General features: G+C 51.9%; 1 protein-coding gene and 1 long non-coding RNA gene across 9 annotated transcripts in view; one reads left to right on the forward strand and one right to left on the reverse strand.

Moving 5' to 3' along the window:
• Positions 1-5,703: 5,703 nt before the first annotated feature.
• Positions 5,704-10,753, reverse strand: Gm41375. The gene is made up of 3 exons (XR_875536.2): positions 10,529-10,753; positions 8,867-8,978; positions 5,704-5,868 (listed from the first exon to the last, which is right to left on the reverse strand). It is a non-coding gene; the product is annotated as a predicted gene, 41375 (long non-coding RNA).
• The window catches only part of Gramd4 (GRAM domain containing 4), a 79,942-nt gene continuing 62,149 nt past the window's right edge, over positions 9,832-27,624 (forward strand). For 2 of the 8 annotated variants that reach the window (XR_003951368.1, XM_006520821.2), the window contains exon 1: positions 9,837-9,968. Coding sequence is in view for 4 of the 8 variants with exons in the window: in XM_006520821.2 (XP_006520884.2) it covers positions 9,865-9,968 (104 nt within the window). In the remaining 4 variants the exon portion in view is untranslated. Of the gene's footprint in view, positions 9,969-10,863; positions 11,099-13,594; positions 13,660-19,870; positions 20,011-23,176; positions 27,122-27,624 lie in introns of those variants that run through there. The other 6 variants (NM_172611.5, NM_001205353.1, NM_001379572.1 and 3 more) reach the window with 6 other exon arrangements.

Genomic DNA, 27,624 nt, shown 5'->3' on the forward strand with positions numbered 1-27,624 from the left:
ATTCCAGGACAGCCAGGGCTATCTATACAGAGAAACCCCGTCTCGAAAAACAACAAAACAAAACAACAACAAAAAAAGAGTTGCCTTGGCCATGGTGTCTGTTCACAACAGTAAAAGCCAAACCAAGACACAGAGATAGAGTATCAGGTCTATGTTTAGTCTGTAGTGATTTGAATATGCTTACTCCAGGGAGTGGTACTATTGGGAGGCGTGGCCTTGTTAGAGGAGGTGTGGCACTGTGGAGGCAGGGCTTTAAGGTAATATATATATATATATATATATATGTATATATATATATATATATATATATATATATATATATATATATATACATACACACACACATATATACACACATATATACATATATATATACACACATATATATACACATACTCAAGCTCTGCCTAGTGTGAGACACAGTAATCTCCCGCTGCCTTGGGATCAACATTAGAACTCTCAGCTCCTTCTCCAGTTCCATGTCTGCCTGGACACTGCTGTGCTTCCTGCCATAATAAGGCCTGAACCTCTGAAACTGTAAAGCAGCCTCAATTAAATGTTGTCATTTATAAGAGTTGCCTTGGTTGTGATGTCTCTTCACAGCAACGGGAACCCCTAACTAAGACAAGGTCCTTGATCCATTTGGAGTTGAGTTTTGCGCAGGGTGCGAGGTAAGGACCCAAGTTTCATTCGTCTCCATGAAGCTGGGCAGTTTGATCAGCACCACGGTTTTTCCTTGGAGAAGAAACAAGCTAGATAGAAGATGGACTACAGCACCAGGAAACGCTGCACTAAGCAAACTGATCGAAGAACTTCATACTTTATTCTAGACTCCCTATAAATAGAACCCCCAATTAGCGTTTGCACTGTCAGCTGGTAACTGCTAGAATAAGGATTTATGCAAAGCCTTCTACACACAGTAGCTTACGACTACTGAAAACAAGTGCAGTCCAGGTAGGAAAGAAAACCAACCTGACTCTAAATTACACAGAGTAGCGACAAACCTCCCCACTGCTTGGGGATGTAAAACATTTCATTTAAAATGTTACCATTATGATAGACAAAGTAGCTCTTATAGTGCACAGGATACATTCTATAGCCTCCAAGCTTACATTTTTATGGTCAGGCTCACCAGGCCCAATTGTTACACATCACAATCAAGTCATAACCAATTTATAGAAAAAAGAGCCTGTGCTTACTTATTCATCAATTCCGGTCCTTAATGCCCCCCTTACAGGTCATATAGAAACGGGCATCACCAGAAGCAAGAAATGCTGCCATCCCTCCTGCACAGCGGTCACTCGTTCCCGCTGAGTCTCAGTGCTCACGCCGCCCATCCAGAGTGACATAAGCACAAGGCAGCCGATTATAAGCAGTTTCTTATAGAAAAGGTCACAAATGAAAGAACTTTACAGGAAAAATTACAAAATGCCATTAAAAACTACCTTGGGGACTGGAGACATGGCTCAGCGATTAAGAGTACTCCTCTTCTGAAGGTCCTGAGTTCAAACCCCAGCAACCGCATGGTGGCTCACAACCATCCGTAAAGAGATCTGACTCCCTCTTCTGGTGTGTCTGAAGACAGCTACAGTGTTCTTAGATATAATAATAAATAAATCTTTCAAAAAAAAAATACCAACCAAACAAACAAACAAATTACCTTGGTCTCCACCCTCCATGTATCTGGCAAGGTGACTGGATGCCTTTGGGCATGCTGGTGACTTCCACTAATGTGATGGCATATGGACACTGCTTCAGGTGACACTTTGTCAGCCTCCCGGAATACACTGGCCATGTTCTACAGTCACAGGCCGGTTCTGAAACCCTAGGTGAGTTCTCTTGGCAACTTCTGAAAAGCATTTTAGGGGCCAGGAACTGTGCCAAGAACCATAGGGAGAGGGGAGACCTGGAGTGATGGCTCAGTGGCTAAAAGCACTTTTTGGTTTTTGTTTTTGTATGTTTGTTGTTTGTTTGCTTTTTAAAACTTTTTATTCTTTGTGAGTTTCACATCGTGTACCCTAGTCCTGATCATCTCCCCATCCCCTTATATCTGCCCTTCCCTTGCAATCTTCCCCCACCACCAAAATAAAAAAACCACACAACCAACCAACAACAACAACAACAAAACAAAGAAAGCATCTCATCGTGGAAGCTGTAGTGTGTTACAGTGTGTCCCACAGTATATCCCTTGGTGCACACATCTTCACTTGCAAATGTTCATTGCAGTGAGTCATTGGTCTGGTTTGAGATCTCTAGTTTCTGTGACACCATCTTTATTGGATCCTCAGCGGGGCTCTTCCCAGTTTTCCTGTGGTACCCTGTGTCAGGGAGATTCTGCAGCAGCGGATCAGCAGGACTTGGCCTGTCACATGTCCCAAATGTTCTCAGATGATACAGATTTTGGGGTGGGCCAACTAGATGCCCTGGATCTGGGCCTGGATGGCAGCTGAGCTGACCAGTATGCTGGCACTTCCTTATCTACCCCACCATGTTGAGTTCTTCAGCACTATGCCAGCTAGGCCAGCCAATGCTGCCATCAGGAGGAGGCAGGGTCAGCTCTCCTGCCCGTGCACCCCCCCCCCCCACTCACACCCACACCTCCAGAGCCAACTCCACTGTGCTATCCAATCAGGACACGGGGCCCAGTCTCCCAAGTGCTATAGCCAGTAGAAGGCAGGCTAGCACTCTCACTAAGAGCACTCGTTGCTCTTGCAGAGGACCTGGGTTCAGTTCCCAATGCCCACATGGTGGCTCACAGCCATGCATATCTCCAGTTTCAAGAGGTCAGATGCCCTCTTCTGACCTGTGTGTGCAATGCACACCCATGGTGCACATACATGCAAGCAAGCAAAACACTCATACACATAAGATAAAAATAAATACATCAACACACACACACACACTTACAAAAGCCTACGCACCCTGGGCCTGGAAAAATAGCACAGCGGTTAAGAGTGTTTGCTGCTCTTGCAGAGGACTCAAGCCCAGCTCCTAGCACCTAAATCACAGTTACTTGGGGCTCTAGCTGCGGGGAATCTGGTGTCTTCTAGCTTTCTCAGGTTCTGCACTTATGTTATGTGCTCATACCCCCACACAGACATACACATAATTTAAAAAATAAAATAAATCTCTGTTTTACTAAACGTTCCCCCCTTTGGTTCTGTCCATCTCAAAACGTGATGCAATGTGTTTATTCATTAGGACTGTTTTAATTTCATTCACTCTAAAATTACTTCCCTTTTTTCTCTCCAATTACCTCCCTGCTCTTCCGATGTACGGTCTTTGTCTAATCGGTCCGTCTGTGTTCTCGCACTGGTGAATCATGCTATCCTCTCATAGTCCCGTCATTTTCGGGCTTCCCCTGGCTCCAGTTCCCACTGCGGGATGGCCTACGTTTTCCGTGCTAGACTTCAGTCAGCCTGCTGCCTCACTATCCACACAGGCTGTTTGCATGGCAATCTGTTATCTCCCAAGATGCAACTGTAACTTCCCTTTCCTGGAACTAGCTACATTTCAGTTCTCAGTAGCCACCTGTGGTTAATGGGCACACCCTTATAGAACAGACTAGCTGTAGAACATGTCTGTAATTCTAGAAAGCTCTGTAGTGTATAGCGTTGGTCTATAGAGTCCTAAAGGTTGCCTTACGAGGACTTTAGATGGGGCCTGGCTATCACATTCTGTCTACAGTTCCTTTTTACATGGGAAGTTTCCTCTGCTCTCAAGGATCACAGGGACCATGAAGGCTGTGCTGGCCATGGCTACCTGTCATGGATATTGTCGTCTTGTGCCGCCCCCACCCCCACCCCGCCCTGTCCCCTCCCCCGAAGCTGTTCTTCATCCTTTCCTTTATAGTTCTTCCACAGATCCTGGAGATTTGTCCTGTCTGCCGACCTCCACCTCCTGCTTCTGGAGACTCCATTCCTTTGCTTCTGTGGTCCCTGTCCTTCTTCAAGTAGACTGTCCTAGAGGACTGGGAAAGGACGGATCCTCAGGAAAGACGCCATGTCTGGGCTCCTCCGTGCCTTGACTGTCCACATGGTCGGATCTTCTTGCACCCTGCTCCCCAAACCACCAAGAACCACAGGCCAAGAAGGCCCCTCCTCATCCGTGTCCAGCCCCGTGAAAGCTGCTCCTAACAGCTGGCTTTCCAGAGGTCCCTGCTGTCCACTGTCCCATCCTCTCCCTGCACACATTCTCTAACAGCCTCTGTGCAAGCTCTCCCTTCGCCCACAGTTCACTGCCCCAGCCACCCTAGTCCCTGTTCTGGTTCACTGCCCATGACCCTTCATTTCCTCTGCCAGCTCACCACCCCCACTATCTCACTGATCCCAGCCCCTCACCCCCCTGCACTAACTAGCTCACTAACCCAGCCCCCCAGTTCCCTGCACTGGCTCACTGCCCACGACCCTTCATTTCCTCCACCAGCTCCTCACTACCCTGTTGGCATATTTTTGAGCTACTTTATTGAGTTCTTATGTCTACCACCCTTCCAGCCCTCATTTCACCCTAACACTAGGTAAGAGAGAAAGAAGGTTAGAGGAGAAAGGGGGTATAGACCACTTTAGACTACTGCTTGCTGACTAGGGGTATTGAGTTTCATGGGGCAAGTCCAACCTGCACTGTCAGAATATCTCCAATCAGCACACCAGCAGAACAATCCAGCAATCCAGCACAGCAAATGCAGCAGCAGGAACCAACAGCAGCCACCGGCTTTCTCAAGAGTCCCCAGAATTCCAAACATAGGCTATCTGCATGTGCCAAAAATCACACCCCTCGATAGAGCATGAGAGAATCATTAGCGGCTGTGGACAATCTGAAGCAGCCACATCCCAACACCTGGGATTAAAACAAAAACATATTCACATAACATAACTGGGTTTTTTAAGAAACCAAAATTCTCACTCTACCACCTCACGGGCTCACTGTCTTCAGCCCCTCACCCCTGCACTTACCCATTGCCCCATCCCCTCACCCCTGCATTTACTCATTGCCCCCTAGCCCCTCACCCCTGCATTTACTCATTGCCCCATCCCCTCACCCCTGAACTTAATCATTGCCCCATCCTCTCACCCCTGCATTTACTCATTGCCCCCAGCCCCACACCCCTGCATTTACTTATTGCCCCATCCCCTCACCCCTGAATTTACTCATTGCCCCATCCCCTCACCCCTGAATTTAATCATTGCCCCATCCTCTCACCCCTGCATTTACTCATTGCCCCATTCCCTCACCCCTGAATTTACTCATTGCCCCATCCCCTCACCCCTGAATTTACTCATTGCCCCATCCCCTCACCCCTGAATTTAATCATTGCCCCATCCTCTCACCCCTGCATTTACTCATTGCCCCATTCCCTCACCTCTGCATTTACTCATTGCCCCAGCCCCTCACCCCTGCATTTACTCATTGCTCTATCCCCTCACCCCTGCATTTACTCATTGCCCCATTCCCTCACCCCTGCATTTACTCATTGCCCCATTCCCTCACGCCTGCATTTACTCATTGCCCCAGCCCCTCACCCCCTGCATTTACTCATTGCTCCAGCCCCTCACCTCCCCTGTACTGTCCTGGTGTCCTCATCTCCCCACCTGCTCATACACTGGCCTACATATGCCCTCAGCTTTCTAAGTCCAGTGTTGACTTGCACCTGTCCCAGAACCTAAAGATCCTGAAGATTGTCACCCCCTCCATGGTCTAACCTCCTCAGATGCCTTCTTAGGTTTTAAAATCAAAGGCTCACACCAGGACAGGCCTCCCCTCCAGTCCTCTGGCCCTAGTGAGCATGTCATAAATGGTTCACATGTGGGTCTTTCATCCCCAGAAGGTCTTCATGGGTCAGATCTGCTGGCCATGGACCTCTGTGAACAGCTGTAGAGGGAGCAAGGGGTAGGGAAAAAGTAAGGAGGCAGCCATCATCCTTCAAAGTAAAGAAACAAAGGCTTTGAGACCTTTCAGGGACTGGCCAAGGTCACCAAGCAGGTGAAACTCAGAGCCCAAACTAGATCAGGGCCAGCAATCTGTCCCAAAGTGGACACAGTCAGAGGTACAAAAAAGAAAGACTCTGCTATGTGGTCCCAAGTTGTGCCTGTGTTTGGCAGGCTGCTGGGTAGGGAGAGGGGTAAGGGGTGGACCCCAATAGGCCATCCATCCATGAGTGCGACTTCTGTCTTCTGTGATGTGATACCACCTGCAGCCACAAGGTGGAGCACCTGCCAGCTCTAAAGCCCTAACTTGTTAAGAGGGATTTGCAGTTTACCATCCCTAGCTCCCTCATCTCCCTCCTGAGCACTGGCTCACTACCCACAGCTCCCATGCCAGGCAGGCAGCTCAGAGCCTGCTTTCTGCCACCCCACAAGACCTGACAAAGCTGTACAGAAGACCCTCTATTGCAGGAGTAGACCCTCCAAGGGTCACAGCCAGAGTTGGAGATGCTGGAGTAGAGCCTTCCACGTGTCAGGTCCTATCACACCCATGTTCCTTCCAAGATGCCTTGTGATGCTGTCATGGGAACAACCTAGAACAGAGTGTACCTAACACATCAGGGTTGGGGTTTCCCCTGAAAAACAGCTGTTACACTGGTGGGGCCTCTGACTTCAGAGTACATTACTTCAGGGCAAGAAAATATGTGAATTGGGTTTCTAGATGACATCTGACCATTTACTGGGCCCCCACTCAGGGAGTGCCTAGAATGGGGAGAGGAACAGGCATTGTGCGCAGACACACATTTATCTGCCTGCCGCCATCAGACTATACAGCCCTCGCTGCTCAGCCTTCTCAACTCCACCTTGCAGACTCTGAGTCCTGATCTCCCACAGGCCGCTGCTGCTGCTTGCCTCTTCAGTGGGAAGAGACTAGGGGCTGAGACCCAGTCCCAGCTGCTGTCTGGTTACAGAGAGCAGCTCGTTCCTGCACCTTACAGTCATGGAAATTAAGGCTCCAGGACAAGATTTCTCAACCTGTGGGTCACAACCCCTTTGGGGAGGGGGTGTCACATATCAGATATCCTGCCTATCAGATATTTGCATTATGATTCATAACACTAGCAAAATTATAGTTATGACATAGCAACAGAATAAGCTTATGGTTTGGGGAGGGGAGGTCACCACAACATGAGGGTTGCAGCATTAGGAAGGTTGAGAACCACTGTTCTCGGGCGTCCAAAGTTTGTGTGAGCCATGTCACATCAAGATCAGTGGAATAAGCCAGGCTTGTCTGATTAACTTCCTGTCCCAGGGAGGTCCTGCCTGTCCCAGGGGAGTCCCGTAATAGTGAGTCCCTCTCCTCTCCTCTCCTCTCCTCTCCTCTCCTCTCCTCTCCTCTCCTCTCCTCTCCTCTCCTCTCCTCTCCTCTCCTCTCCTTTCCCCTCCCCTCCCCTCCCCTCCCCTCCCCTCTCCTCTGACACTCTTCTCTTCTGCTGTGGAAATCAGAAGACAGTGGACACCCAATGTTCCTCAGGTCTCTGACATGAGGCTTTGGGGACCAAGAGGGTCCAGCTGGCCTCAGAGTGTTAACAGGTTCTAGCTACCTTCCTATAGATTCCAGTGAGGCCCAGGGGCTCAGAAGCACCTACTGGTCTGGCTCTGGCCTTTGATAGATATCCCTCTGTATCTAGCTCACTTTGAGCAGAGAAGGTGGGGTCAGTGGATCGCAGTGTGTGCGTGGCCTTTCATATCAGGTGGCTTTTAGGACAGCGGGTGGAAGAGAGATTTCCTTACTGTACAAGGTCAGTTCCTTTTCACCAGGGTGTGGAGTGAGTCTCTGCCTTCTCTGTCTCCACATGGTCATCCCTTTCAGTCTGTGTCCTGATTGTCTTTTGGTAAGAACCAGCCAGATAGCTGGGCAACGGTGACTGACACACGCCTTTGATCCCAACACTTGGGAGGCAGAGGCAGGTGGATCTCCTAGTTCGAGGTCAGTCTGGTCTACAGATTGAGTTCCAGGACAGACAGGGCTACACAGAGGAACCCTGTCTCAAATACTTCCTCCCCACGCAAGAACCACACAAACTAGACTGGAGGTAGCTCATGTGGCCCCATTGGCTTTTCTGGCCTCTGTAAAGACCCTGTCTTCAAATGCAGTCCTGTTCCGAGGTCTGGTATATTAGGACTTCAAATATTCAGATTTGTGAGACACAGTCGGGACCACAATAGCCTTTATCAGTTAATGAGGGGCCATGGTTGTGAGGAGCCTCTGAGTAGGTGGTGGTCATGGTAACCCCAAGTTCTCCTAGGGGTAGTGTCTGTCCAAGTCTGTCTTCTAGAATGTACTTATTGACCAGTTTCATTCTCCACCAGGCAGTGCCTGGGAATGGGTACCCAGTGAATGCTTGTGAGCAGGAGGGGAGGGATTAGAGAAGTCTGGCTCCATTGTGGGGCTCATCCTGGATACTCATGCAAAGAACATTCCTGGGCACCCTCTGGGTTATGCCAGGCTCTGGCTGTTGCGTGTATCTGCTGGTTGTCTTCCTGATGCGGTGATGCTATGGCCTCTGGTGGCTCAGCTTGACCAGAAGCCCCAGCATCTCCCAGGCTCCCTTCCCATCACCATTAACACATGCAGGCTGAACCGGAAACAGCAGAGATGGAGATATGCTACAGGAATAAGGCCAGAGAGGATTCTCCCCTGGGGTCAGGAGCTGAGGGCAGGGCCTGTCTACAGAGGAACAGGAAGCCAGAGAGAGTGACTGGACGTGAGGGGCAGGGCTTCCTGTAACACCTCGCATAGAGCCCTTCTGCAGCTGTGCTGGCTGGCTTCAGGATGTCCTGTGTGATAGTGAGGACCTGCCTGTCATGCCATCCTCATGAGTGCATGTCAGGGACTTACTTTTCTATTGCTTTGATGAGACATTATGACCAAGGTGACTTACAGACAAGTGTCTAATCTGGGACTCCCATGGGTTAGTCCGTTAACTATCACGGCAGGCAACATGGTAGCAGACAGGCAGGCATGGTGCTGGAGCGGTCGCTGGGAGCTTATACCTTGAGACACAGACATGAGGCAGGGAGAAAGTTAACCAGGAATATGGGTTTGTGGAACCTCAAGCACACCAGAAACACACCTCCTCTAGCAAGGCCACACCTTCTAATCCTTCCCAAACAATGTCACCATCTGGGGAACCAAGCATTCAAAATATGAGCCTATGGGGGCCATTTCTCATTCAAACCAACCCACCTTCCATCGAGAGCCTACTCTATAAAGCCAGCTCAGATCATAAAGCCTTTCTGAGGGCAGAGCCCTTCAAAGTAATCACGTGCCACATGGGTGTACTGGGGATTAAGCTTGCAATGCAGGGACTCTGGAGACACACTTTAACTTCAGCAGGGAGGGATCCCTACATGAATGCATCGAACCTCTCCTGGTAGAAGCTGCCCAGCTGAGTTCACAGGAGAAGGGTGGGGAATGACTCCCGAGAACTCTGGCTTCCTGGGAAGCTAGAAACATTTTCTAACTGGGCGACTGGTCAAGGGAGGCTTTGTGGAGCTGAAACTTTGGAGTTAGCTTGGAAGGTTGGGTAGGGCCAGAGTGGAGAGGCTCCCCCCTCCTCCGCGCCCCAGGGAGGATATGGTCTAGGCAATCCTGGAGGCAGGAAAGTAGCACTTGTGCTTGCAGGGGGCGGTGGGGGTGGGGCGACGACCAGAGTCCGGTTTTGCTGTAGGACAGAGAGGAAGCAGGGAAAGCCAGGGGTAGGAGGAACCAGCGAGATTGGTGTGGCATTGGGCTGGGATGCCGCACAAAGGTGACTCAGAGGAGGTTCCTGCCCAAAGTAGCTCTCATCTTGCCAAGACCAAGCCCTGCAGGCAGCTTAGCCTGGCATCTCACACTGCCAGCCAAGAGCCATTGGACAGACCTCATGTTGTGCTACACATGGGCATTGCTTCTCACTCTGCATTCAGAGAGAGAGAGAGCTCACCTACAGGAGCCTCTCTGGATGCCAGCCCCAGACCCTGGGACAAAGGCCTGTCTGGAAGGTAGGCAATGCTGGAGGACAAAAGGGGGCCTGAATCCTGCCCCCACCCACCCCACCCCCCAGAAAGCTTCAGAGTCCTTCAGCATTCCTCAAATCTCCTGGGGTGCTTGAGACATAATAAGGTGGGGGACAGTTCTGGATTGAGAGGGTTGGAGGTGAGGTCGTCAAAGCCCCGCAGTGCAAGCGGGTCATGTGGTCACAGGTCTAATGTGCTGTCTCCACTTGCTGATGCTGAGTTTGCTACAGTCACCCTCGTACCCTACAGTGGACCTCCTAGGTCAGACCCCATACGGTGCTGCAGGTCAGTCCTCCAACCAGGCTAGGGCCTGGGGTTCTGGAGGGTGTGGTCTTTTACCAGGTTCATTAGTTATCTTTCTGGGTCCTTGTCAACCCTGGTTTTTGAAAGGCGAGTCAAAACGGGGGAAGTGACTCCTGGAGGATCTCTTTTCCTTTAAGATAGTACTAGAGCTAAAGTAGGCTTCCTATCGCTACGGTGACATTTAAAGGTATGTGGCATTCCTGGTTAGGTACTGAGTGGGAGAGAAGGGAGGAGTTGCTCACTGCCCTCCAGGTGGAGGTTCCATGTCCTTTTCCCAGTGTGGAGCTGTGCTCTGAGTCCAGCCTGGCGGTGCCAGGACAAGTATTTCTACACCAAGCGCGGGTCTCCATTTGGCAGTAACCGTCAAGCCAGTTCGCCGGGAGAGAGGTGACAGTGGAGTGTATCCTTGTGCTCGGTTGTGCCCGTGGCTGCGACTGGCAGGCGGCCACGCGTGCGCGTGGGCACGCGCGGCGAGGACCCACGTGGGTCACCCAAACAAAGGCGGCGCCGCGTGATCGGGCGCGCGCGCGCGCACACACCGGGCAGGGAGGGCGGGGAGGCGAGGGGGCGGAGCGGGGCGGCGGCTTGCGCAGGCCCGGTCGGGGGGCGCGCAGACTCCGCGCAGCAGGACGTGAGCGCGCGACGCGGCGCCGCCTCCGCGCTCGTGGCCGGCACCCGCGGGGCCGCGTAGTCCCCGCTCCCCGGCGCCGCTGGGCTCCCGGGAGGGCGGCAGGTGCAGCGCGGCCGGGTGGCCGGCCAGGGGGGCGCCGCGGCGGCGGGTGGATGAGAGTTGGCCCCGATCATCCCGCAGGGTAAGCGGCGCGCACGCGGACTCCCACACGGACCTGGGCGACGCTGGCCACGCTCTGTCCTAGCTGCCGGGCCGCGACCCCGTGTGCCCACACTCTCACTCGGTGGCCCACAGCAGCGACCCTCCCTTCGGGGAGCAGCGCGGGCGCGCCCCCGCACACACGCTCCCGGGGCGCGCGTCACGGCCGCCCCTCGCGCGTACCACGGGCGCTGTGCGGGTCAGGGTCCTGGTGGGCGAGAGGCAGACGTCGATGGGACGCAGGGCCCAAACTATGATGTGGGGGAGTCATTAGATGGGTCACCATGCCTAGGCCGCTAGCGGGGGGGTCAGGATGAGGGCACAGCAAATGTCGTCCTACTGACCCACTCTCTTGGTGGTGGGGGAGGACTGAAAAGGAGGAGGGCTGTCCAGGCCGGTGTGGCCCAACAGATGACCCGGGGAAAAGTTGTGGACGCTTGCTCCCTTTCCACACCCTGCTCTCTGTTATATCTTTTCCTTTCATTTGGAATTAGCCTATGGGATTCTGGGGACAGTTGGCACCTGGGCTGGAGCTTAGGCCTATGTGTTTATACAACCGTTAAGGTGGGGTGCTGTGTGGCAGTCCCTAACCTAAGACTTCATCTGTCCAGAGCGGGACCAGCACCTCTGAAGGGTGGAGAGGGACTGACTAGTCTGGATGTTGGTTCCCCTGTGGCCTTCCTACCCGTGGCCAGGGTAAGAAGCAGGCTTCTAGGGCCAGAGGCAGAACCTTGTACTCTTTGGAACTTCCCATTTTCAGAGATAAGAGAGATTCAGTTTGGGGGGACCTTGTTCAGAGTGGGTTCCCTTCCTGCCTTGCCTTGTGTAGATTAGGGACAAAATTAAAGGTGCTGAGTCTTAACGCACTCCCCCCCCCAATCCTCAATTTCGCTGAACCCCAGCCAGGTAGGAGCTTGCTTTAGGGCCAGGTTCAGAAGGAGGGGTCATGGTCCAGGCTCTGTAGGGTTTGAAATAAAGGACAGTTGGAAGTTAGTTTATCTCGGATACCTGTTCTGTGAGATCGGGCAAGGCACTGTCACAAAACCAGCCCTGCCTCAGTTTCCTTATCAGTGGGTGACTAATGACAAGATAAGAGTTAACAAGATGGTGTGGGTTCCACGGCAGCCAGACACACTCTAGGTGAGGAGTCAGGCAAGGCCATCCACCCTGTGCCTCTCAGGTGGCTTAGTGGCCCTGCAGAGATCGGAAGAATCTTCTCTCATTCTGCCCAACCTGTTCCCAGGCCCATTTGGGGATACACAGCCCAGTCCAGTCAGAGTGCTTTATTTAGTATCCCTGACCCGTGCTAGGATGAAGCCACAATATAAAGATGCTCTCTGGGACACCCCAGCTGGGAGTCTCAGTCAACATGCCTGCTCCTCCCTCCTCCCCAAACTGCTTGTGGACTTGGAGCCCCCTGCCTTTGCTGTGGTACTGATTACTGAACTCCCAGGGGTACGGGCTAGGATATCTAGGAGGTTGGATACCCAGGATGGAATTCTTTGTGGACCATCATTTCCCTGCTTTCCTCTGCCATCCTGGCTGATGGTGGTGAACATGGCTGTCCCTGTTGGTTCCGGAGATGTCTGTCTGAGTCCATGCTAGAACTTATGTCCTATAAACTGCCCGAGATAGTCTCAGAGTTGAGGTCTGTTTCCACCCAGCCTGGGCACCTGTTTATCCTGTGCCTCCTCCCCAGGCAGGCAGAGAGGTTTTTGCAGAGGTGTATTCCTTAAGGGAAAACCAGTGGTCTCTCTCTCTCCAAACCTCCTGGTGCCCTCCATTATCGTGGCTCCCCCGGAGTGGCGCCAGCAGACAGCGCAGTCGTCGGTGCCAACAGCCGTGGCCTCCGCTGTCCTCATTCTCTCTGGGCTTCACCTTCACCTTCACCACCTAGAAAGAGGAGAGTCGGACCTGTTTCCTGAATCAACATTTCTGCCTCACAATAGCGAGTGCTCCACACAATGGAAACAGTGTCACCGGAGGCTCTGAGACTTGGCTGTGCTTGTACGGCATAGGAAGTTACAGCTGTTTAGAAATAGCAACTCCAGCCATGCCACATCTGGACAGAATTCATGTCTGGAGAACCAAAGGCTTAGTATTCTGCTGTGGGATCCTTGTTGGCTAATGTGCTTTGTGGTGTCCCTTCCTTCTCTGGGGACACATGGGAGCCCTATCCAGTTCCTCATGCACTGGTAGGGCTTCTCTCTAGAAGCCGGATCTACTGAGCCTTTACAGGGTTGGGGTGCTCATGATGGGGCAAGGACTGTGTTTGGGGGCCGTCCTCTTTGGGGAGCTGGGTAGGTAGGTTCTCCTTCTAAGCAGCCCTGGCCCCTCTGCTCTGGTGTTTGGCTTTCTTGGTATATCATAATGGCAGCACTTTAGTGTGTGTGGCGGTAATTGTCTGTCAGTGGAGATGCAGTGACTGGCTTGTGTGGTTGGGCCACCTTTTCTGAGCTTCTGCATTCTTCCCTGCTAGGTGGACTGCGAGGGTGCGGCTGGCCCTCTGGCAGTGCGGGGCAAGGCGGCAGCCCGCTTGTGTAGGTAGGTGGCTGTTGGGACAGTTGCTGTGGTGTGTCAAGAGTGGAGAAACAGCAATCCTGAATCTAGAGAGATAAGATGGGAGCCTTGCAAAGTGAGTCACAGGTGAATGCCGTGAGGCAGATCCTCTCTCCCCGGCCTCAGGTGGCCATTTCCAGGGAGGCCTCCACCCCAGGGCCGTTTGACCATAAACAGGGTCTCTGGAAGGTTTGGAATGTGAGCTCTGTGAGCTGACTGGGGACTTTTTGGTACCATTCATAGTGGCCTTGGGGCTGCATTCTCCTTGGCTTTTCCCTGGTGGCTTCCAGCTTTTCTTCATTCTAGACAGAACTAGAAAATAGTGGTTAGAGAAGGGGCGAAAGTCCTTAGCCAGGTGTGGGCCAGCATTAGGGAGGAGGCCTAGCCCAGCCCAGGTGGGTGGGCCCAGGGCAGCTGTACCAGGTCAGAGCCTGTGGCTGATGGAGAAATGCCGAATAAAGAAAAAAAAATCCTGCTGTGACTTAGGGGTTTTCCTAATTGTAGAAAACATCGATCTTTTCTCCTGGGGTGTCTGTGTGTGGCCAGTACTGAAGGCCTGGGAGGGGACTTTCAGCTATAAGTCACCACTAATAACATTTGACATCTAAAGGCTATTGTTAAGACTATTTGGTGTTTGAATTATAACCAGGGTTGTGATTATACTTAAGCCTGTGATTAAAGTCCCCTGTGGTTAGACAGGAAGACAGGAAGCGTTAGCCTATCTTAAAAAAAAAAAATCAGTAGTAAGAGAAATCCATGTACGTACTGCACACTGTGCCAAGTGCCAAGTGCCTCCTCTCACCCCACGTACTTTTGCTGTGATCATTGGGTAAAGAAACTGAGGCACAGAGAGGGCCACAGCTGGTTCAAGGGCTTGTTAGTTAGTTCCATAGCAGAGCTAGGATTTGAACTTGTGGCCACAGCAGCTCTAGGGCCCCATGATAACCCTTCTGTAAAGCTGAGTTAAAAGGACCATGTGGTTTTTAAAGGTGTGGCAGTATCTCGCCGAGGACCTGGTGACATTCTGCTGAGATGTTCTCGTTCATGGTTTGTTTTTGTGACTATTGATGGTGGGTTCTGTGGTGGGCTCCCTCCCACGGTAGGGGTACCTCTAATATAGAGAAGTTTGGGGGTTTCTCCAAGATACAAGACTTTGTCCCTTTTTCCTGTTTGTCTCTCTTCCCATGCAGAGGGCCTCTCCACACCCAGTTATCTCCATGTCCCTTGTGTCTGGCAGCCTCTAGTGATCCTCAGTGGCACCAACTGGGCACCGTGCTCTGCCTTCTCTGGGCCATTTGGCAGGTCATACTGCAAAGACCCTTGCTTTAGGGTTCCTCTGTAGTTGAGCCAGGCTGTGCAACCAGGAGGGGCCAGGCTCTCTGACAGCTGCCGCAGGGAGGGAGCGAGCCTAGGAGAGAATTTGTTCTTTTTCAGCCGCTTTGTTGAGGAATAATTCACATGCCACACTACCCACCCCTTACAGAGATAATTTACTGCTTTCGAACCCATTCATAATCTTGTCAACTATCACCATGAGCCTTAGAGAGTGTTTCCAGACCCAGGCAAGGAGCAGGTAGCTGGCACTCCACTGCCTCTTTCCCCAGCTGAGGCCATCACCACAATCTATCTGTGGATTTGCCTCTTCAGGACACGTAGTTCTGCCTGGTGTTCATCCATCCCCTTTCCTGACCCTGCTCCACCCCCCATATCAATGCTCTGTTGTACCGTTAACATTTGAAGCTGGTGTGGTTCACCTGTTACTGTTTGTGCACTAGTACGCATATGTTTAAAAAGTTGTAGATTACATTCACTTGTGTTCGTATGTGTGGGTACGAAGTGCCACAGCATAGGTGTGGATGCCAGACAACAACTTCTGGGAGTCAGTGCTCTCCTTCTACCATGGGGTTCTCTGTCCCTAGGGATGAAACTCCGGTCATCAGGTTAGGTGACAATCTCTGTTTCCATCCATGGTTATCAGCAAAAGTTCTCTGTTTCCTTCATCTTTACCTCATGCCTTTGTTTCTGTCCCAGGGCCCCATCCAGGTCCCATATATGTCTGGTTGTCGTATTTCCTTAGGCTCCTCTTGACTGTGACCCTGTCTCAGACTTTGGTTGCCTCCTTGAGGAATGTGGTGGCCCGTGGGGCGCTGTGTTGGAGCCTGCATATCGCTTGGGAATCTGCTATTTAGATTTAGATGGTTTTGTCATGATCAGTCTGGGGTGATGGATGTGGGAAGGGTGGCCAAGGGAAAGGGGCTCTGTGCTACTCTCCTATAGGCCAAGAACCCAAATCATTTGGAATTTTGTGTGGATAGGGGAATTGCTTCTCTTTCACGTAGCGACTTATTAATCATTGATTTCTACTCGGGTTGATTCATATCTTTATACTTTATTGTGCAATTCCACCTGGCTGCTTTCCTTACTCTCTTCTTTTGCTATTACTACCCTGGGTCCTGTAGATGCCACATCCCTGCAAGATCCTAATCTCTTCCCTGTTTGATCCATAGGACATTCCAGGTTCAAACCTAGGGTCTGCCCATTCTATAGACAGCATCAGAAACCCAGATCTAGCCGGGCGGTGGTGGCGCACGCCTTTAATCCTAGCACTCGGGAGGCAGAGGCAGGCGGATTTCTGAGTTCGAGGCCAGCCTGGTCTACAGAGTGAGTTCCAGGACAGCCAGGGCTACACAGAGAAACCCTGTCTCGAAAAAAACCAAACCAAACCAAACAAAGAAACCCAGATCTAGTGCTGGTTGCTATTGGGGTTTGGTTGCTTCTAGACCCCCCTCAAATGGAGGAAGAGGAAGTGTGTGTGTGAATTCTGACCCCTGTGCACCTGCATCTGTTGATGAGCACCTCCATGCGTAGAGATCTGTGTCTATAACAAGGGAACTGTGTTCACAGATGGCCAGCTCTAGTCTGGTCATCCACGGATGGTTCTGTAGATCAATGCTCTCTCATCTTAGCAGCGTGGAGCTAGGATCTTTCTCCCTTAGCTACTCATGCATTTAATCCTTCAACGTCAGTGCTCACAAAGTGAGACCAGAACTATTATCTTACAGCGCACAGGGAGAGTCTGCCAACCCAGAGCCTTACCAGCCCATGCAGTGGGTATGCACTTTGGGCCTGCGGAGTGTGGAGAGGGGTAACCACCTCCCCAGAGTTGCTTCTGGGACGGGTTCTGTGATGGAGAGAGAAACAAGAGGAAGTTGTGGATGGAGGGACTTCTCTGCTCAACAGCCTGGCTGTGGGATGGACACAGATTGGGACATCCCTTTGAAACTTGAGAGTGGGGCTGACTTTTGAAGAAATCCTCATAGTCTGGGCCTCTTAAAGAAGGCAGGAGAAAGGCTGTGGTTGGCTGGCAGCTTTGGAGTTCAGAGATCTTTGACTTTGATCCTGGCTGGGTCTGTCTGCTCTCTGCCTCTGAACTTACAACTTCAGCAGGGAGGAGTCTTCAAATGGGTGTCGGAGCACAGAAGGTACACCCTTTCTGGGAAGTGCCACACATGTGCTGTCGCCGCCCATGGTGTGTGTGTGGGGGGGGAGGGGATATGGTGGGCACACCTTTGCTGACTTGGGCTTGACTTGGTTCCACTTCTTTATAGTGGGCTTGATGGTAGCCATTGCCCTGTCCCAACTGTTCAGATTATCAGCAGTTGGTGCCTGTGGCAGGGTAAGTGGGTGGTGGCATGCACAACGCTTATTTAGACAGGAATTGTGTAGGCTGGAGGTGTGCTGGGTTCAGGCTGAATGGGTGGGTAGATATCGGTAGACAGATATCCCAGCCCTGATAAGGGCCTGAGAACAGGCCAGAGGGACACTGATATTTCAGAAGAATGTAGCCACCTGAGCAGGCTTAGGAGACACCTGGACAGCACCTCTATTCCATGTTGCTGTCTGCTTGAGCTCAAGGGAGATAGGACACCAGACGATTCATGGGTTCAATGAGGCTGTTTCGTGGTTGGGATTCTATTTTCTGTGTGATGTAGGCTGAGCTCTGTGTACCGTGGGATAGATGCCACCCCAATCCCTGACGGTCTTGGAAGTGAATAGGGGGGATGGGGGTGTGATCTGTACTGTCTACACTCACAGGGAGGGGCATGCATACTGCTGTCTTTACATGATGACTGCTGTTCTCTCTCTCTCTCTCTCTCTCTCTCTATATATATATATATATATATACACACACATACATATATATATATTTTAGAACTTAGAAGCATTTTTCCCCTCCTACAGTTGAATACTGATATGGGGGAGAACTTCTGGTTGTAGTTTAAGAAGCCCTGGCTCAAAGGATCTCAGCTTCATCTGTATACCCAGCCATGTCTCTGTTCATGTTTACCAAGGATCTGTCCTGTGCTTGACGCTAGACAGTGCCTGCCGAGTGTCATCACTGTCCTCTGGGGGCCCCATGGTGGAAGGGATGCTAGAACGCCTGAGAAAGCAGCCCCGGGAAGCATGGCTGTCTCGGCGAAGGTCCGTAGTCCTTCACGGTTACCTAGTTGTCTTACCCTGTGACCCAGGCAGGTTGCTGAGGCCGGTTGCTTGGAGGACTCTTGGGAAGAGCCCCGTGATGTCAGGAAGGCATACCCCGGATAGTCCATGGAGTGAGCAGTGTGGCGTTTAAAACTCTGAAGCTCGGGGGTGGAGAGATGGCTCAGAACAGTAGTCGCCGTTCTAGCAGAGGACCGGGGCTCAGTTCCCAGCACCCACGTGGCGGCTCACAACTCCAGTGGCTTCTTTTGGCCTCTGTGGGTACCAGGCATGCATGGGGTGCACACACATGCTTGCAGGCAAAACAGTCATGCCTGTAAAATAAAAATCAATAAATCTTAAAAAAAAAAAAAAAGAAGAAAAAAGAAAGAAACCAAGTTCTAAAAAAAAAAAAAAAAAAAAAAAAGGACCACATGACATGTGACTGAGGAAGTGTCCTCAGGAGACTGGAATAGGAAGACAGTTCACTGAGGACCGAACCCAGGGCCTTGCGCTTGCTAGGCAAGCGCTCTACCACTGAGCTAAATCCCCAACCCTGTACCTCAGTGTCATGGTAGTCACGTAGCGTATGTTAGGCTCTGGGGTTCAATACTCAGCATAGATTATAAATCAATCAATCAGTCGGTCAATCAACCAATCAACCAATCCATGAAACTTCTGTGTCACAAAACCCATTTTGTCTTCAGAAGAAGCCTGCTACAGCCAGCTAGTGCTGCCCAAGGAATGGCCGAGAAGGCCACAGGTTGGTAGTGGCTTTATGACTTGCTCTGGCCCCGGCACAGATGTCTTAACAGGATGGACTACTTTCTCCCTCAGAGAAGTTTTCAGTCAAGTACAGGACCCTTCTGGGTTCCGAGGAGCCAGCGACTTGGGAGGGGACCCTGAGCTAGAGGAGATGATATATTTTTTTTTTTGTCTCTAGCCACTACTGGGCATCGAGGGAGGCTTATGAGTCACTTCACGAGTCTGAGAACTGGAACCTGAGGCTTGAGTGTGTGTGTGGGCAGGGGTGGAAGGCTGGCTGGAAGCCCAGCTGTCCAGAGTGATACCCCTCAGCATAAGAGGAAGGTCCACAGTCTGTGGGCTACAGAGCCTCAGAATATGCCTCTCTAGGGTCCCACGCTAGCTTCAGGGGCGGGTTTCTGTAGCCTACCCCTTCCCCACCCACTTTACCCATAGGGAATGGTCAGGGGTCTGATAGGAGAAGGTGGGGGTCATGTGTCATTTCCCAAGGCAGTGCCAGAGCCGTGGCTAAGGATGAGGGTAGAGTGTGTGTGTATGGGGGGGTGGGGGGGGGGATGGGACAGGCGTTTCGATGCAGGTCAGAGACTGTGGGGCCTGGAAGAATGCGGAACCGGCATGCTTACTAGATCCTGGATCAAGAAGGAAGGTGACATTTTGTTCAACAGCTTGCCGAAGAGTGCAGGGGTGTGTGAATCACTTCAGAAGGCATTTCCGTCAGAAGGAGGTTTAAATACAGTGCGAATGAGGGGTGGGGGTGGGGGGATGATGGTGTGGAAGGAGAGAGGGAGAGGGAGGAGTGGAAGGGTGGGTAGAGGTAGAGTTCAGAGCAGTGACATCTGTGAGTACCGGTTGTTGGTCTTCAGGGCCACTGCCCAACGGTGGGAGTGGCCCACGTGCGACTTTACCACACTTTTAGTTGTCTTTGTAGAGAGGAAGTGAGGCATGAGTCAGCCTCTCACAACACCAGGGTGGAGGCCCTGGAGCATGGCCTGGATGGCCTCCTACACACACACACACACACACACACACACACACACACACACACACACCCTCCGCCCCGCTGAGAGCCCCACTCTCCTTACTGGATTCCAGGCAAGTGGCAAAGGGACCAGGGGCTGGCCAGGAGGGGCACTGAGGGCAGAGAATGGGCTGATGTGGGAGGTCAGGCCATGTTGGGCTTGATCTGGGCTATCTGAGCACTGTTCTCTGAGCTGAACATTGGGAATTGTGACCCCCAAGAGTGGATGATCCTGACCCTGGGGATTCCCTGGGAGGGACAGGCTTTGTGATCTAGGTGATACTAGTTCTAAACCTATGGAGGATAGCAAACGCCACCAGGTGCCAGGTCGCTCATGTTAGCTGTTAAATATCAGGGCTGGGGAGGCCCGCAGGCCAGCTCCCTGTGAGGAAGGCAAGCATCCCAGCTCCCTGAGACCAGCAATCCTGTGTGGATGAGGGGCAGGCTGGCTGGCTCCCAAGACAGCCATGGGTGGATGCTCTGTTTACATTGATGTGTATAGGGTGGGGCAGGGTGGGCTGCTTATAGGCAGGAAAAGGGGAGCTGGACCCTGGCCAACTACTTTCTAGGCTTTTAAAAGCCCCATCTGGTCTCCTATGACAACATAGCGCTATACTTAAGGATTGTCCAGCTATAGTTGGTCCTGGGGGTTGGGGGTCCTCAAAGCTGCAAGTTGCCTGTCATTCCTTTGGCCTCCTGCCTAGGCCTGCTCCAGGTATGCCAGCCCTTGAACTCTCCGTTCTCCCACCCTGGAGTACCATTCCTCTATCCCTACATCCCTGTCACTGGGCTAGGCCTTGGTGGTCCCACAGGTGTGGGGAAAGCATTGGATTGGATGAGTCTGGGTGGCAACCGTTATCCCTGACTGACTGGTGCCAAAGCCCTCTGCCCTTGATCCTGTCATAATGGTGGGGCCTGGAGCAAGTGGCTGAGCCTCTCTGAGTGTCTCTTGCTTCTCTTCCAGAGTGAGGTTAGTGACTACTGAACGCTTGTAGGTCCTGAGATGTCATGTGCAAAGTGCCCCTATCCAACCAGTGTCAACTGTTGCTGAGTAGTCTGGGTCTGCAGTCTGGGAGTCCGTAGCCATCCAGGGCAGCTGCTGGGTGGAGGAAGATGCCGGCTCCAGAGCTTGGGGGTTGGTGGGGGACACCTTTTCCAGAGCAAGGGACCTTCTTTGAGTGTACTGGTTTCTTTAGCTCCCAAAGCCATGGAACTTCTTTAAAGGGAAAGAGTCCCCGAAGCCATGGGAGCCCTGGATGCTGGAGAGAACTCTGGGTGTTGAAGAGCTTGGATAGCAGCAAACTCTCTGCCCCAGGTGGCCCAAGGGCAGATGGCAGTTGGGGGCTGGGTTGTTTGGGCCCAGGGAGGGATGCTTGAGGCAGAGAGTTAGTAAGCGGGCCAGAGGGTGTGGGGGAGGAGACTGCCATCCCTCCACAGTAGCCCCAGAAGGGGCCATGTGATCTCCACAGTGCAGATGAGGAAGTGGGCATCCCACCGTGCCTTTTGGCGGGGCCCACGCTCTTGACGTCCTGCTACCCACTGTGGTCTATGCATTTCCAAAGGTCAGTGCTGGTCTTCACTCTTATTCTTGTGCATGGGCCTTGAGAGGTAACCCTCTAGTCTTTTGTTGACCTCTCTTCTCAGGCTTCTAGGTGACCCCCTGTACCTCCAATCCCCTTGTGTCTGTCTGAACCTCTTTCCCCTCCCCTCCCCTGGGAGCCTCCTAGCAGACAGTGTCAGACTCTCACTCAATCCTCCTAGGACCCTCCTAACATTTGCCTGCATGTGGCATGGTGTGTTCATTGGTGCGAGGCTCCACCATGTAATGTATTCAGTGCTGCAGGGTGGGTTCAGAAGTCAGGTGCCTTTCTGACTAGATAGCCAGAAAACTGTGAGGCCGGTGGCTCCAAAGCCAGTGTGTGTCTCCACTGCTGACCCGAGTGACTGGGCCAGAGGTTGGTGTAGTCCCAAGGCTGTCAGAGACCTCGCTTTGGAGGAGATGAGCCATTCTGGGATATAGATGCTCAGCCATGAGTTCTAGAAGCCATCTTTGACACGACCTGGAGTTGAAAGTCTTTATTGATTTAAAACCTAGATTCACCAGCACTTCCCAACAGATGTGCACTGTTGTGAGTCGTGTCTCATGGAAAGACCGTATCCATCCCTCACAGTGAGCTAGGCATAGTCAGAGGTGTCAAGTGACATTGATGGGCTATCAGGGCTAGCTCTGAACCTGAGGGCTGGCCAGTCTTGCCATCCCTTCTTTCCATTGCAGTAGGCTCTCCAAAGGCAGGTGCCTCTTCCCCGCTGTCCCCAGCCATTGGCTGAGGGCCTGGGACAGGCATCGAGAACACTGTAATGTCTGAGAAGAGCCCCTGGGTGCCAGTTGCCAGAGTACAAATCCTGTCCCCACGGCCTGGCTCAGTAGGCCACCAGGGCTTGTCTTGGCTGTGCAACAGGTATGGTTCAGTCTCTGCAGGATCCTGTTGCCAGGGGAGGGAGGCCAGCTTCCCCTGTCAACCCCCCTCCCCAGCCACTAGCTTAATTGACAAATAAGTATTGTTCCTTTGAGGTAGGCGAGGGTGTATTTTTTTTTTTTTTTTTGTAATTGAGTATTTAAGGGTAGGGTTGAAAATAGTCCAGGGCGTTGCTGTAGTGATTCAGAACGCTCAGCGGCTGTGTTTGGGGCCTTGCTCATTCATCGTGGGGTTGGCTAACTGCACAGGCCTGGGTGGTAGGGTTGGGGGTGTGGGGGAGAGGAGTCGGGGCGGGGGAGATGTTGCTGGGGGTGGTGGTGGCACAGTTCCCTACACTGGTCAAGGCAGGCCTCCCACCGGTGACAAGGGTGACAAGGGACTTAGGGTCCAGTGGTTTCGATGAAGGGAAGTTAGCTCTGTAATTGGTTTTCCCTTCCAGGATATGCCAGCCTGCTGGAGGGGCTGCGGCTTCCTGCTGGCCGCCTTGCCACTTCTTCCTGACAGGGGAGTTAGTGCTGCTGTTTTGAGTGTGAAGGATTTTTAGCAGCAAATTGAACTCGTTGTGGCCTATTTATCAAGTATCTCAGAATCACGCCGATATTTCGTCCCAAATAACGTATAATTAGAAGATAGAAACTCCGCTCGGCCATTATTTTGGCTCACCAACGTAACCTAAATTAGAGCTATCTCTGCATGCGATTTCAAAAAAAAGGAAAGCTTTTGAATAACAGCATGAAAGGAATTGATTTTTATCTGCTGGGCTCCCAGATGTGGGAGAGTAATGCAGTGGCTTAAGTAACCCAGAAGCCGTCGCCTCTGGTAGATGTGTTGGTGTTTTCTCCTTATCAGTAACAGAAAGGAGATCTAACTCTGTCATGTGATGAGCCCCGACTTCAGGGACCCCAGGTTTCTCACTGGGCTCTCACTGGGGTGTTTTTTTGTCCCCAGACCTTGGGTGACATCTCCCTGCCTGGAATGCTCCCACCTCAGTCAGTCTCCTGTCTCCACAGGGTGCTGAGAGTGAGGTAATAAGGATGTGGCTCTTTTTCTGCTGTCTTTCATTTCCCTCATTCCTGCAGGTCTGTGCTGGTGTGAGAGCAGGTGGCAACCCCCCTCCCTGCCCCCTGAGGAGTGCACATAGGGCAGATGGAGGTGAACCCTGTTGCCTGGAGTGGTGGGGCAGGTCTTTAAGAGATTTGGGCTGGGCATGGTGGCACACGCCTTTAATTCTAGCACTCAGGAGGCAGAAGCAGGTGGATAGATCTGTGAGTTCAAGGCCAGTCTGGTCTACAGAGTGAGTTCTGGAACAGCTAAGGCTGTTGTAGCACAGAGAAACCCTGTCTTGACAAAAACAAAAACAAACAAGAAAAGGAAGGAAGGAAGGAAGGAAGGAAGGAAGGAAGGAAGGAAGGAAGGAAGGAAGGAAAGAAAGAAAGAAAAGTAGATTTGGGCCTGGGGAATGGCCCAGTGGGTAGGGTAAGGTACTTGCCGTACAAGTGTAAGGATGGAGTTTGGACCTCTGCACTCACATAAATTTGAGAGGGACTGGAGCGTACCTGTAATTCCAGTGTGCAGGAGGTGGAGACAGGACCTCAAGCAAGCTGGATGACCAGACTAGCCAAATTGATGAGCTCTGGGATCTGTTGAGAGACCCTACCTGTGCACATACAAGGCAGAGAGACCTCGGAGAAGTCACCTAGAGTCAAACTCTGGCCTCCTTCTGCACCATACCTCCACCATACCTCCCACTGCTTGTCTGGTGTGCTTTTCTCCCACCTGGCTGCATCCACTCTCTGGTCCTTCCTGCTGGAGGAAGGCAAAGGTGTTCCCATCAGATAGGGCTGGCTGCGTTAGGGAAGAGAAGTGTCTTTTAGACCAGGACAGGTGCAGAGGCCTGCAGGTAGAGGAGCCAGACATGTGTAGACATACTTGGAGTGGATAGCTTGGGGCATAAGGGGGTAGGTGAGGGGTCAGAGGGAGGCTTCCAGGTCTCTTAGAGCTCCAAGCAGAGGATAAGATAGTCTCAGGGTCAGGAGAGACCTTGCAGGTAGCTCTAAGCAGGGCAGGTTTCTCAGGAGGCAAAACAGAGTTAGACACAGGTAGTTATCCCTAATGGGACAGGAGGCTGTGGCTCTTCTGATGACAGAATCCCCTGGGAACTTTTTCCCCTTAGGGGAAAGTTGAGACCCCCAAAATGCAAAGGCATAAGGGAGCCAGTCTGCGAGGGAGTAGGCAGGCTCCCAGGCTCCCCACTTTTACCATCTTGTAGATTTCTGCTGATGTGTGTAGACACCAGGGAGTCGGACCTTTCGGTGTGAACCTAGCTCTCAGCTCCGTTTTCCTGTGCCTACGTAGTGCTACAGGTAACAGAGCCATGGAGCTGAGAAGAAAGGGATGTAGCTGTTTATACTCCCCCAGCATCAGGCCCAGAAAGTGTCCCATTCCCTGTGTTGAAGTGACCCAGGTTCACAGGAGAACCTCTCTGTATCTGCAGCCGGAGCAAGCAGTCCAGGCGATTTGAGTGTGTGTGTGTGTGTGTGTGTGTGTGTGTGTGTGTGTGTGTGTGTGTACTAACAGAGCAGATTTTTGACCTAGCTTCTTTCCAAAGCTAACATGGCTTTCCACTCTGGCTTTCTGCTTTGTGATTCTCCCTTTAAAGCCACACGAGACAGGGACACCCCCTGCAACATGCACACCTGCACGGCCCCCTCTTATGGAACACTGTTCTCTGAGTATAACAGCTATTATCTTCAGACAGTAGCAGGGATAACTTGCAAGAAACCCCTGAGGCATGGCCCATTGACTGTTGTCGTTCATATATAGAAGGGAGTACAGAGACCACTGGACCCTAGTCTGAGTTTCCAGCCATTCTTTCCTATGCTCCCCAGCCAACCCTGAGTATGACTTTGCTCTAATTGCATGTGGCCTTGGGGTCTGGGAAGGAGCTACAGGATCTAGAGACTGGAGGGGTAACTGTAGGGGTGGGGTTCCACCTATGCAGCTGTGGAGAAGTCACCATCCATGCTGAGTGGTGTTTGGGGGTCACCCATGCTCTGTGAGTGAGTCCAATAAACACGTTGGTTCATCAAGTTGGACACTGGTGGCATAGTACTTTGCTCTGTCCCTGGGACTATATCTGGGGAGCAGACCTTTGTTTGCGTCTTCCCTAGAAAAGTTCACTCAAACCCCATCTTTATCATCCATGGCTGTCTGTGAACCTGATATTCTGGGCCAGTGGCCCTTAGGGACACTGGGGTCTCAAGGGAAGAGAATTATGGATTCTGAGAGGGGGTGGCTTCTGATTTAGGCAGCTCAACCCTTGAGGGGGATCAGCTAGCCTCTGCCAGCCACAGGGTCAACCCGCTCTTCCTGCCACAGACCCCTGGCTTCTCCCAGAGCCCTTTCCCAGCCGTGAGGGGAATAGCAGGGTCCTCTCAGGAGGCCAAGACAGAACATTTATAGAATCACAAAGCCGTACCACATGGCACGTGGCTAGCCTGTCTGCAAGGTAAAGGGTTGAGAGGCACATGATTCATTAGGGATCCGTGGGTACTGCATTCTGCATTCTGGGTTCTTCAGGTTCCTGGCTTGCAATTGGTCACTATTTCACTACCTCCACCACCCCACTGCTCATCCAGGGGGTGAAGAAACTGGATGTCAGGAGTGGGCACGAGCCGGCTGTGGGGTACACAGGGGGTTTCATTATGTCACCATCCTGATGATAGCCTCTGGTAGCCTGCACATTGTGGAAGATGTTCCCTTCATGGGCACTCATTGTCATGGTCCCAGGCTGGTACCTCAAGGGGAAGTCAGAGACCACTACACTGAAGTTTCTCTCTGTTGTCTCTGATGAGGAGGACTGATGAGGAGGACTGATGAGGAGGAAGGATATGGTAGCTAGGCCCAGCTCCCTGCTACCCTTCTGTGTGGAGGGACTTGAGCTGTGTTTTGGAAGGCCAGGGGATGCGGTTAGCTGAGTTCGGTGGCATCTCTGAGTCAGGCATTAGTTTCTGTAGGTGTGCATGTGGCATGATGACAGTTGTCACCTGGTCCAGCCTGAAGTAGGACCATGGACATAGGACCCTGTGAAGCCTGACGTGGCTTTGTACCTGTGCCCTCTGTGGGTGGAGGCGGGTGCCTCTCTGGCTTCAGGGTATGTGTGCCCAGCCCTGCTTTTGGTCTTCCATTTCAACTAACTGGCAGGCAGGAGTTTTTTAAGCCTCTGGAATTGGGAGGTGAGGGTGTTCTCTTTCATCCCGGGACCTTTCCCTCACGGTACCCCAGCCACCCCTTTGTGAAGTTCCCTTGCTTCACAGTTGACTCAGCTGCTGTCTGTCTGTCTGGTGGAAAAGCAGGAGCCTCCCTTCTCCACATTTCTTGTGAACCTGTTCATCCGGCCCAGCCAGGTCCTCACGCCTGCTTTCTTGAGACCTGCCCACCCCTGGGACTCAGGGCCAGACCTTTGAGCTCTGGGTCGTTGGCCCGGAGGACTGTGAAGTGGCTGTCCTGCGGGAGCTGTCACTGTCGCATGAAGAGGGAAGGCCTCCACCAGGCGCCAGGTGTGGCCTTGGAGCGGTGGTGTGATTGTGGAGGGAGACATGCCAGGAGGCAAGGCCGTGGATCCGCTGGACTTTCATGCCTCAGAGCTTGGATTTTCCCAGCGAGAGATCGGTCTTAGCCCTGAGGCCTGTGGACATGAGACAGTGCGGTGAGTTTGGGTGTTCTTCTGTTTTGAAAATCCTTTCAGCTGATATTCTTATTTTTATTAGGACAAAACAAGTGCACTTTAAAAAAAAAAAAGAAAGAAAAAAGCCAGGCAGTGATGGCACATGCCTTTAATCTCAGCACTTGGGAGGCAGAGGCAGGTGGATTTCTGAGTTCACGGCCAGCCTGGTCTACAGAGTGAGTTCCAGGACAGCCAGGACTACACAGAGAAACCTTGTCTCGAAAAACCAAAAAAAAAAAAAAAAAAGATTTACTTATAGCTACTTACACTGTAGCTGTCTGCAGAGACCCCAGAAGAGGGCATCAGATCTCATTACGGATGATTGTGAGCCACCATGTGGTTGCTGGGATTTGAACTCAGGACCTCTGGAAGAGCAGTCAGTGCTCTTAACCGCTGAGCCATCACTCCAGCCCAATTTCTTTTAAATTTGAAGTTACCGTTTGCAACAACTTTACATGACACAGGGCTCTGGCTGTCGTCACCTT

This window comes from Mus musculus, chromosome 15 (genome assembly GCF_000001635.26).
Source record: "Mus musculus strain C57BL/6J chromosome 15, GRCm38.p6 C57BL/6J".
NCBI lineage: Eukaryota > Metazoa > Chordata > Mammalia > Rodentia > Muridae > Mus > Mus musculus.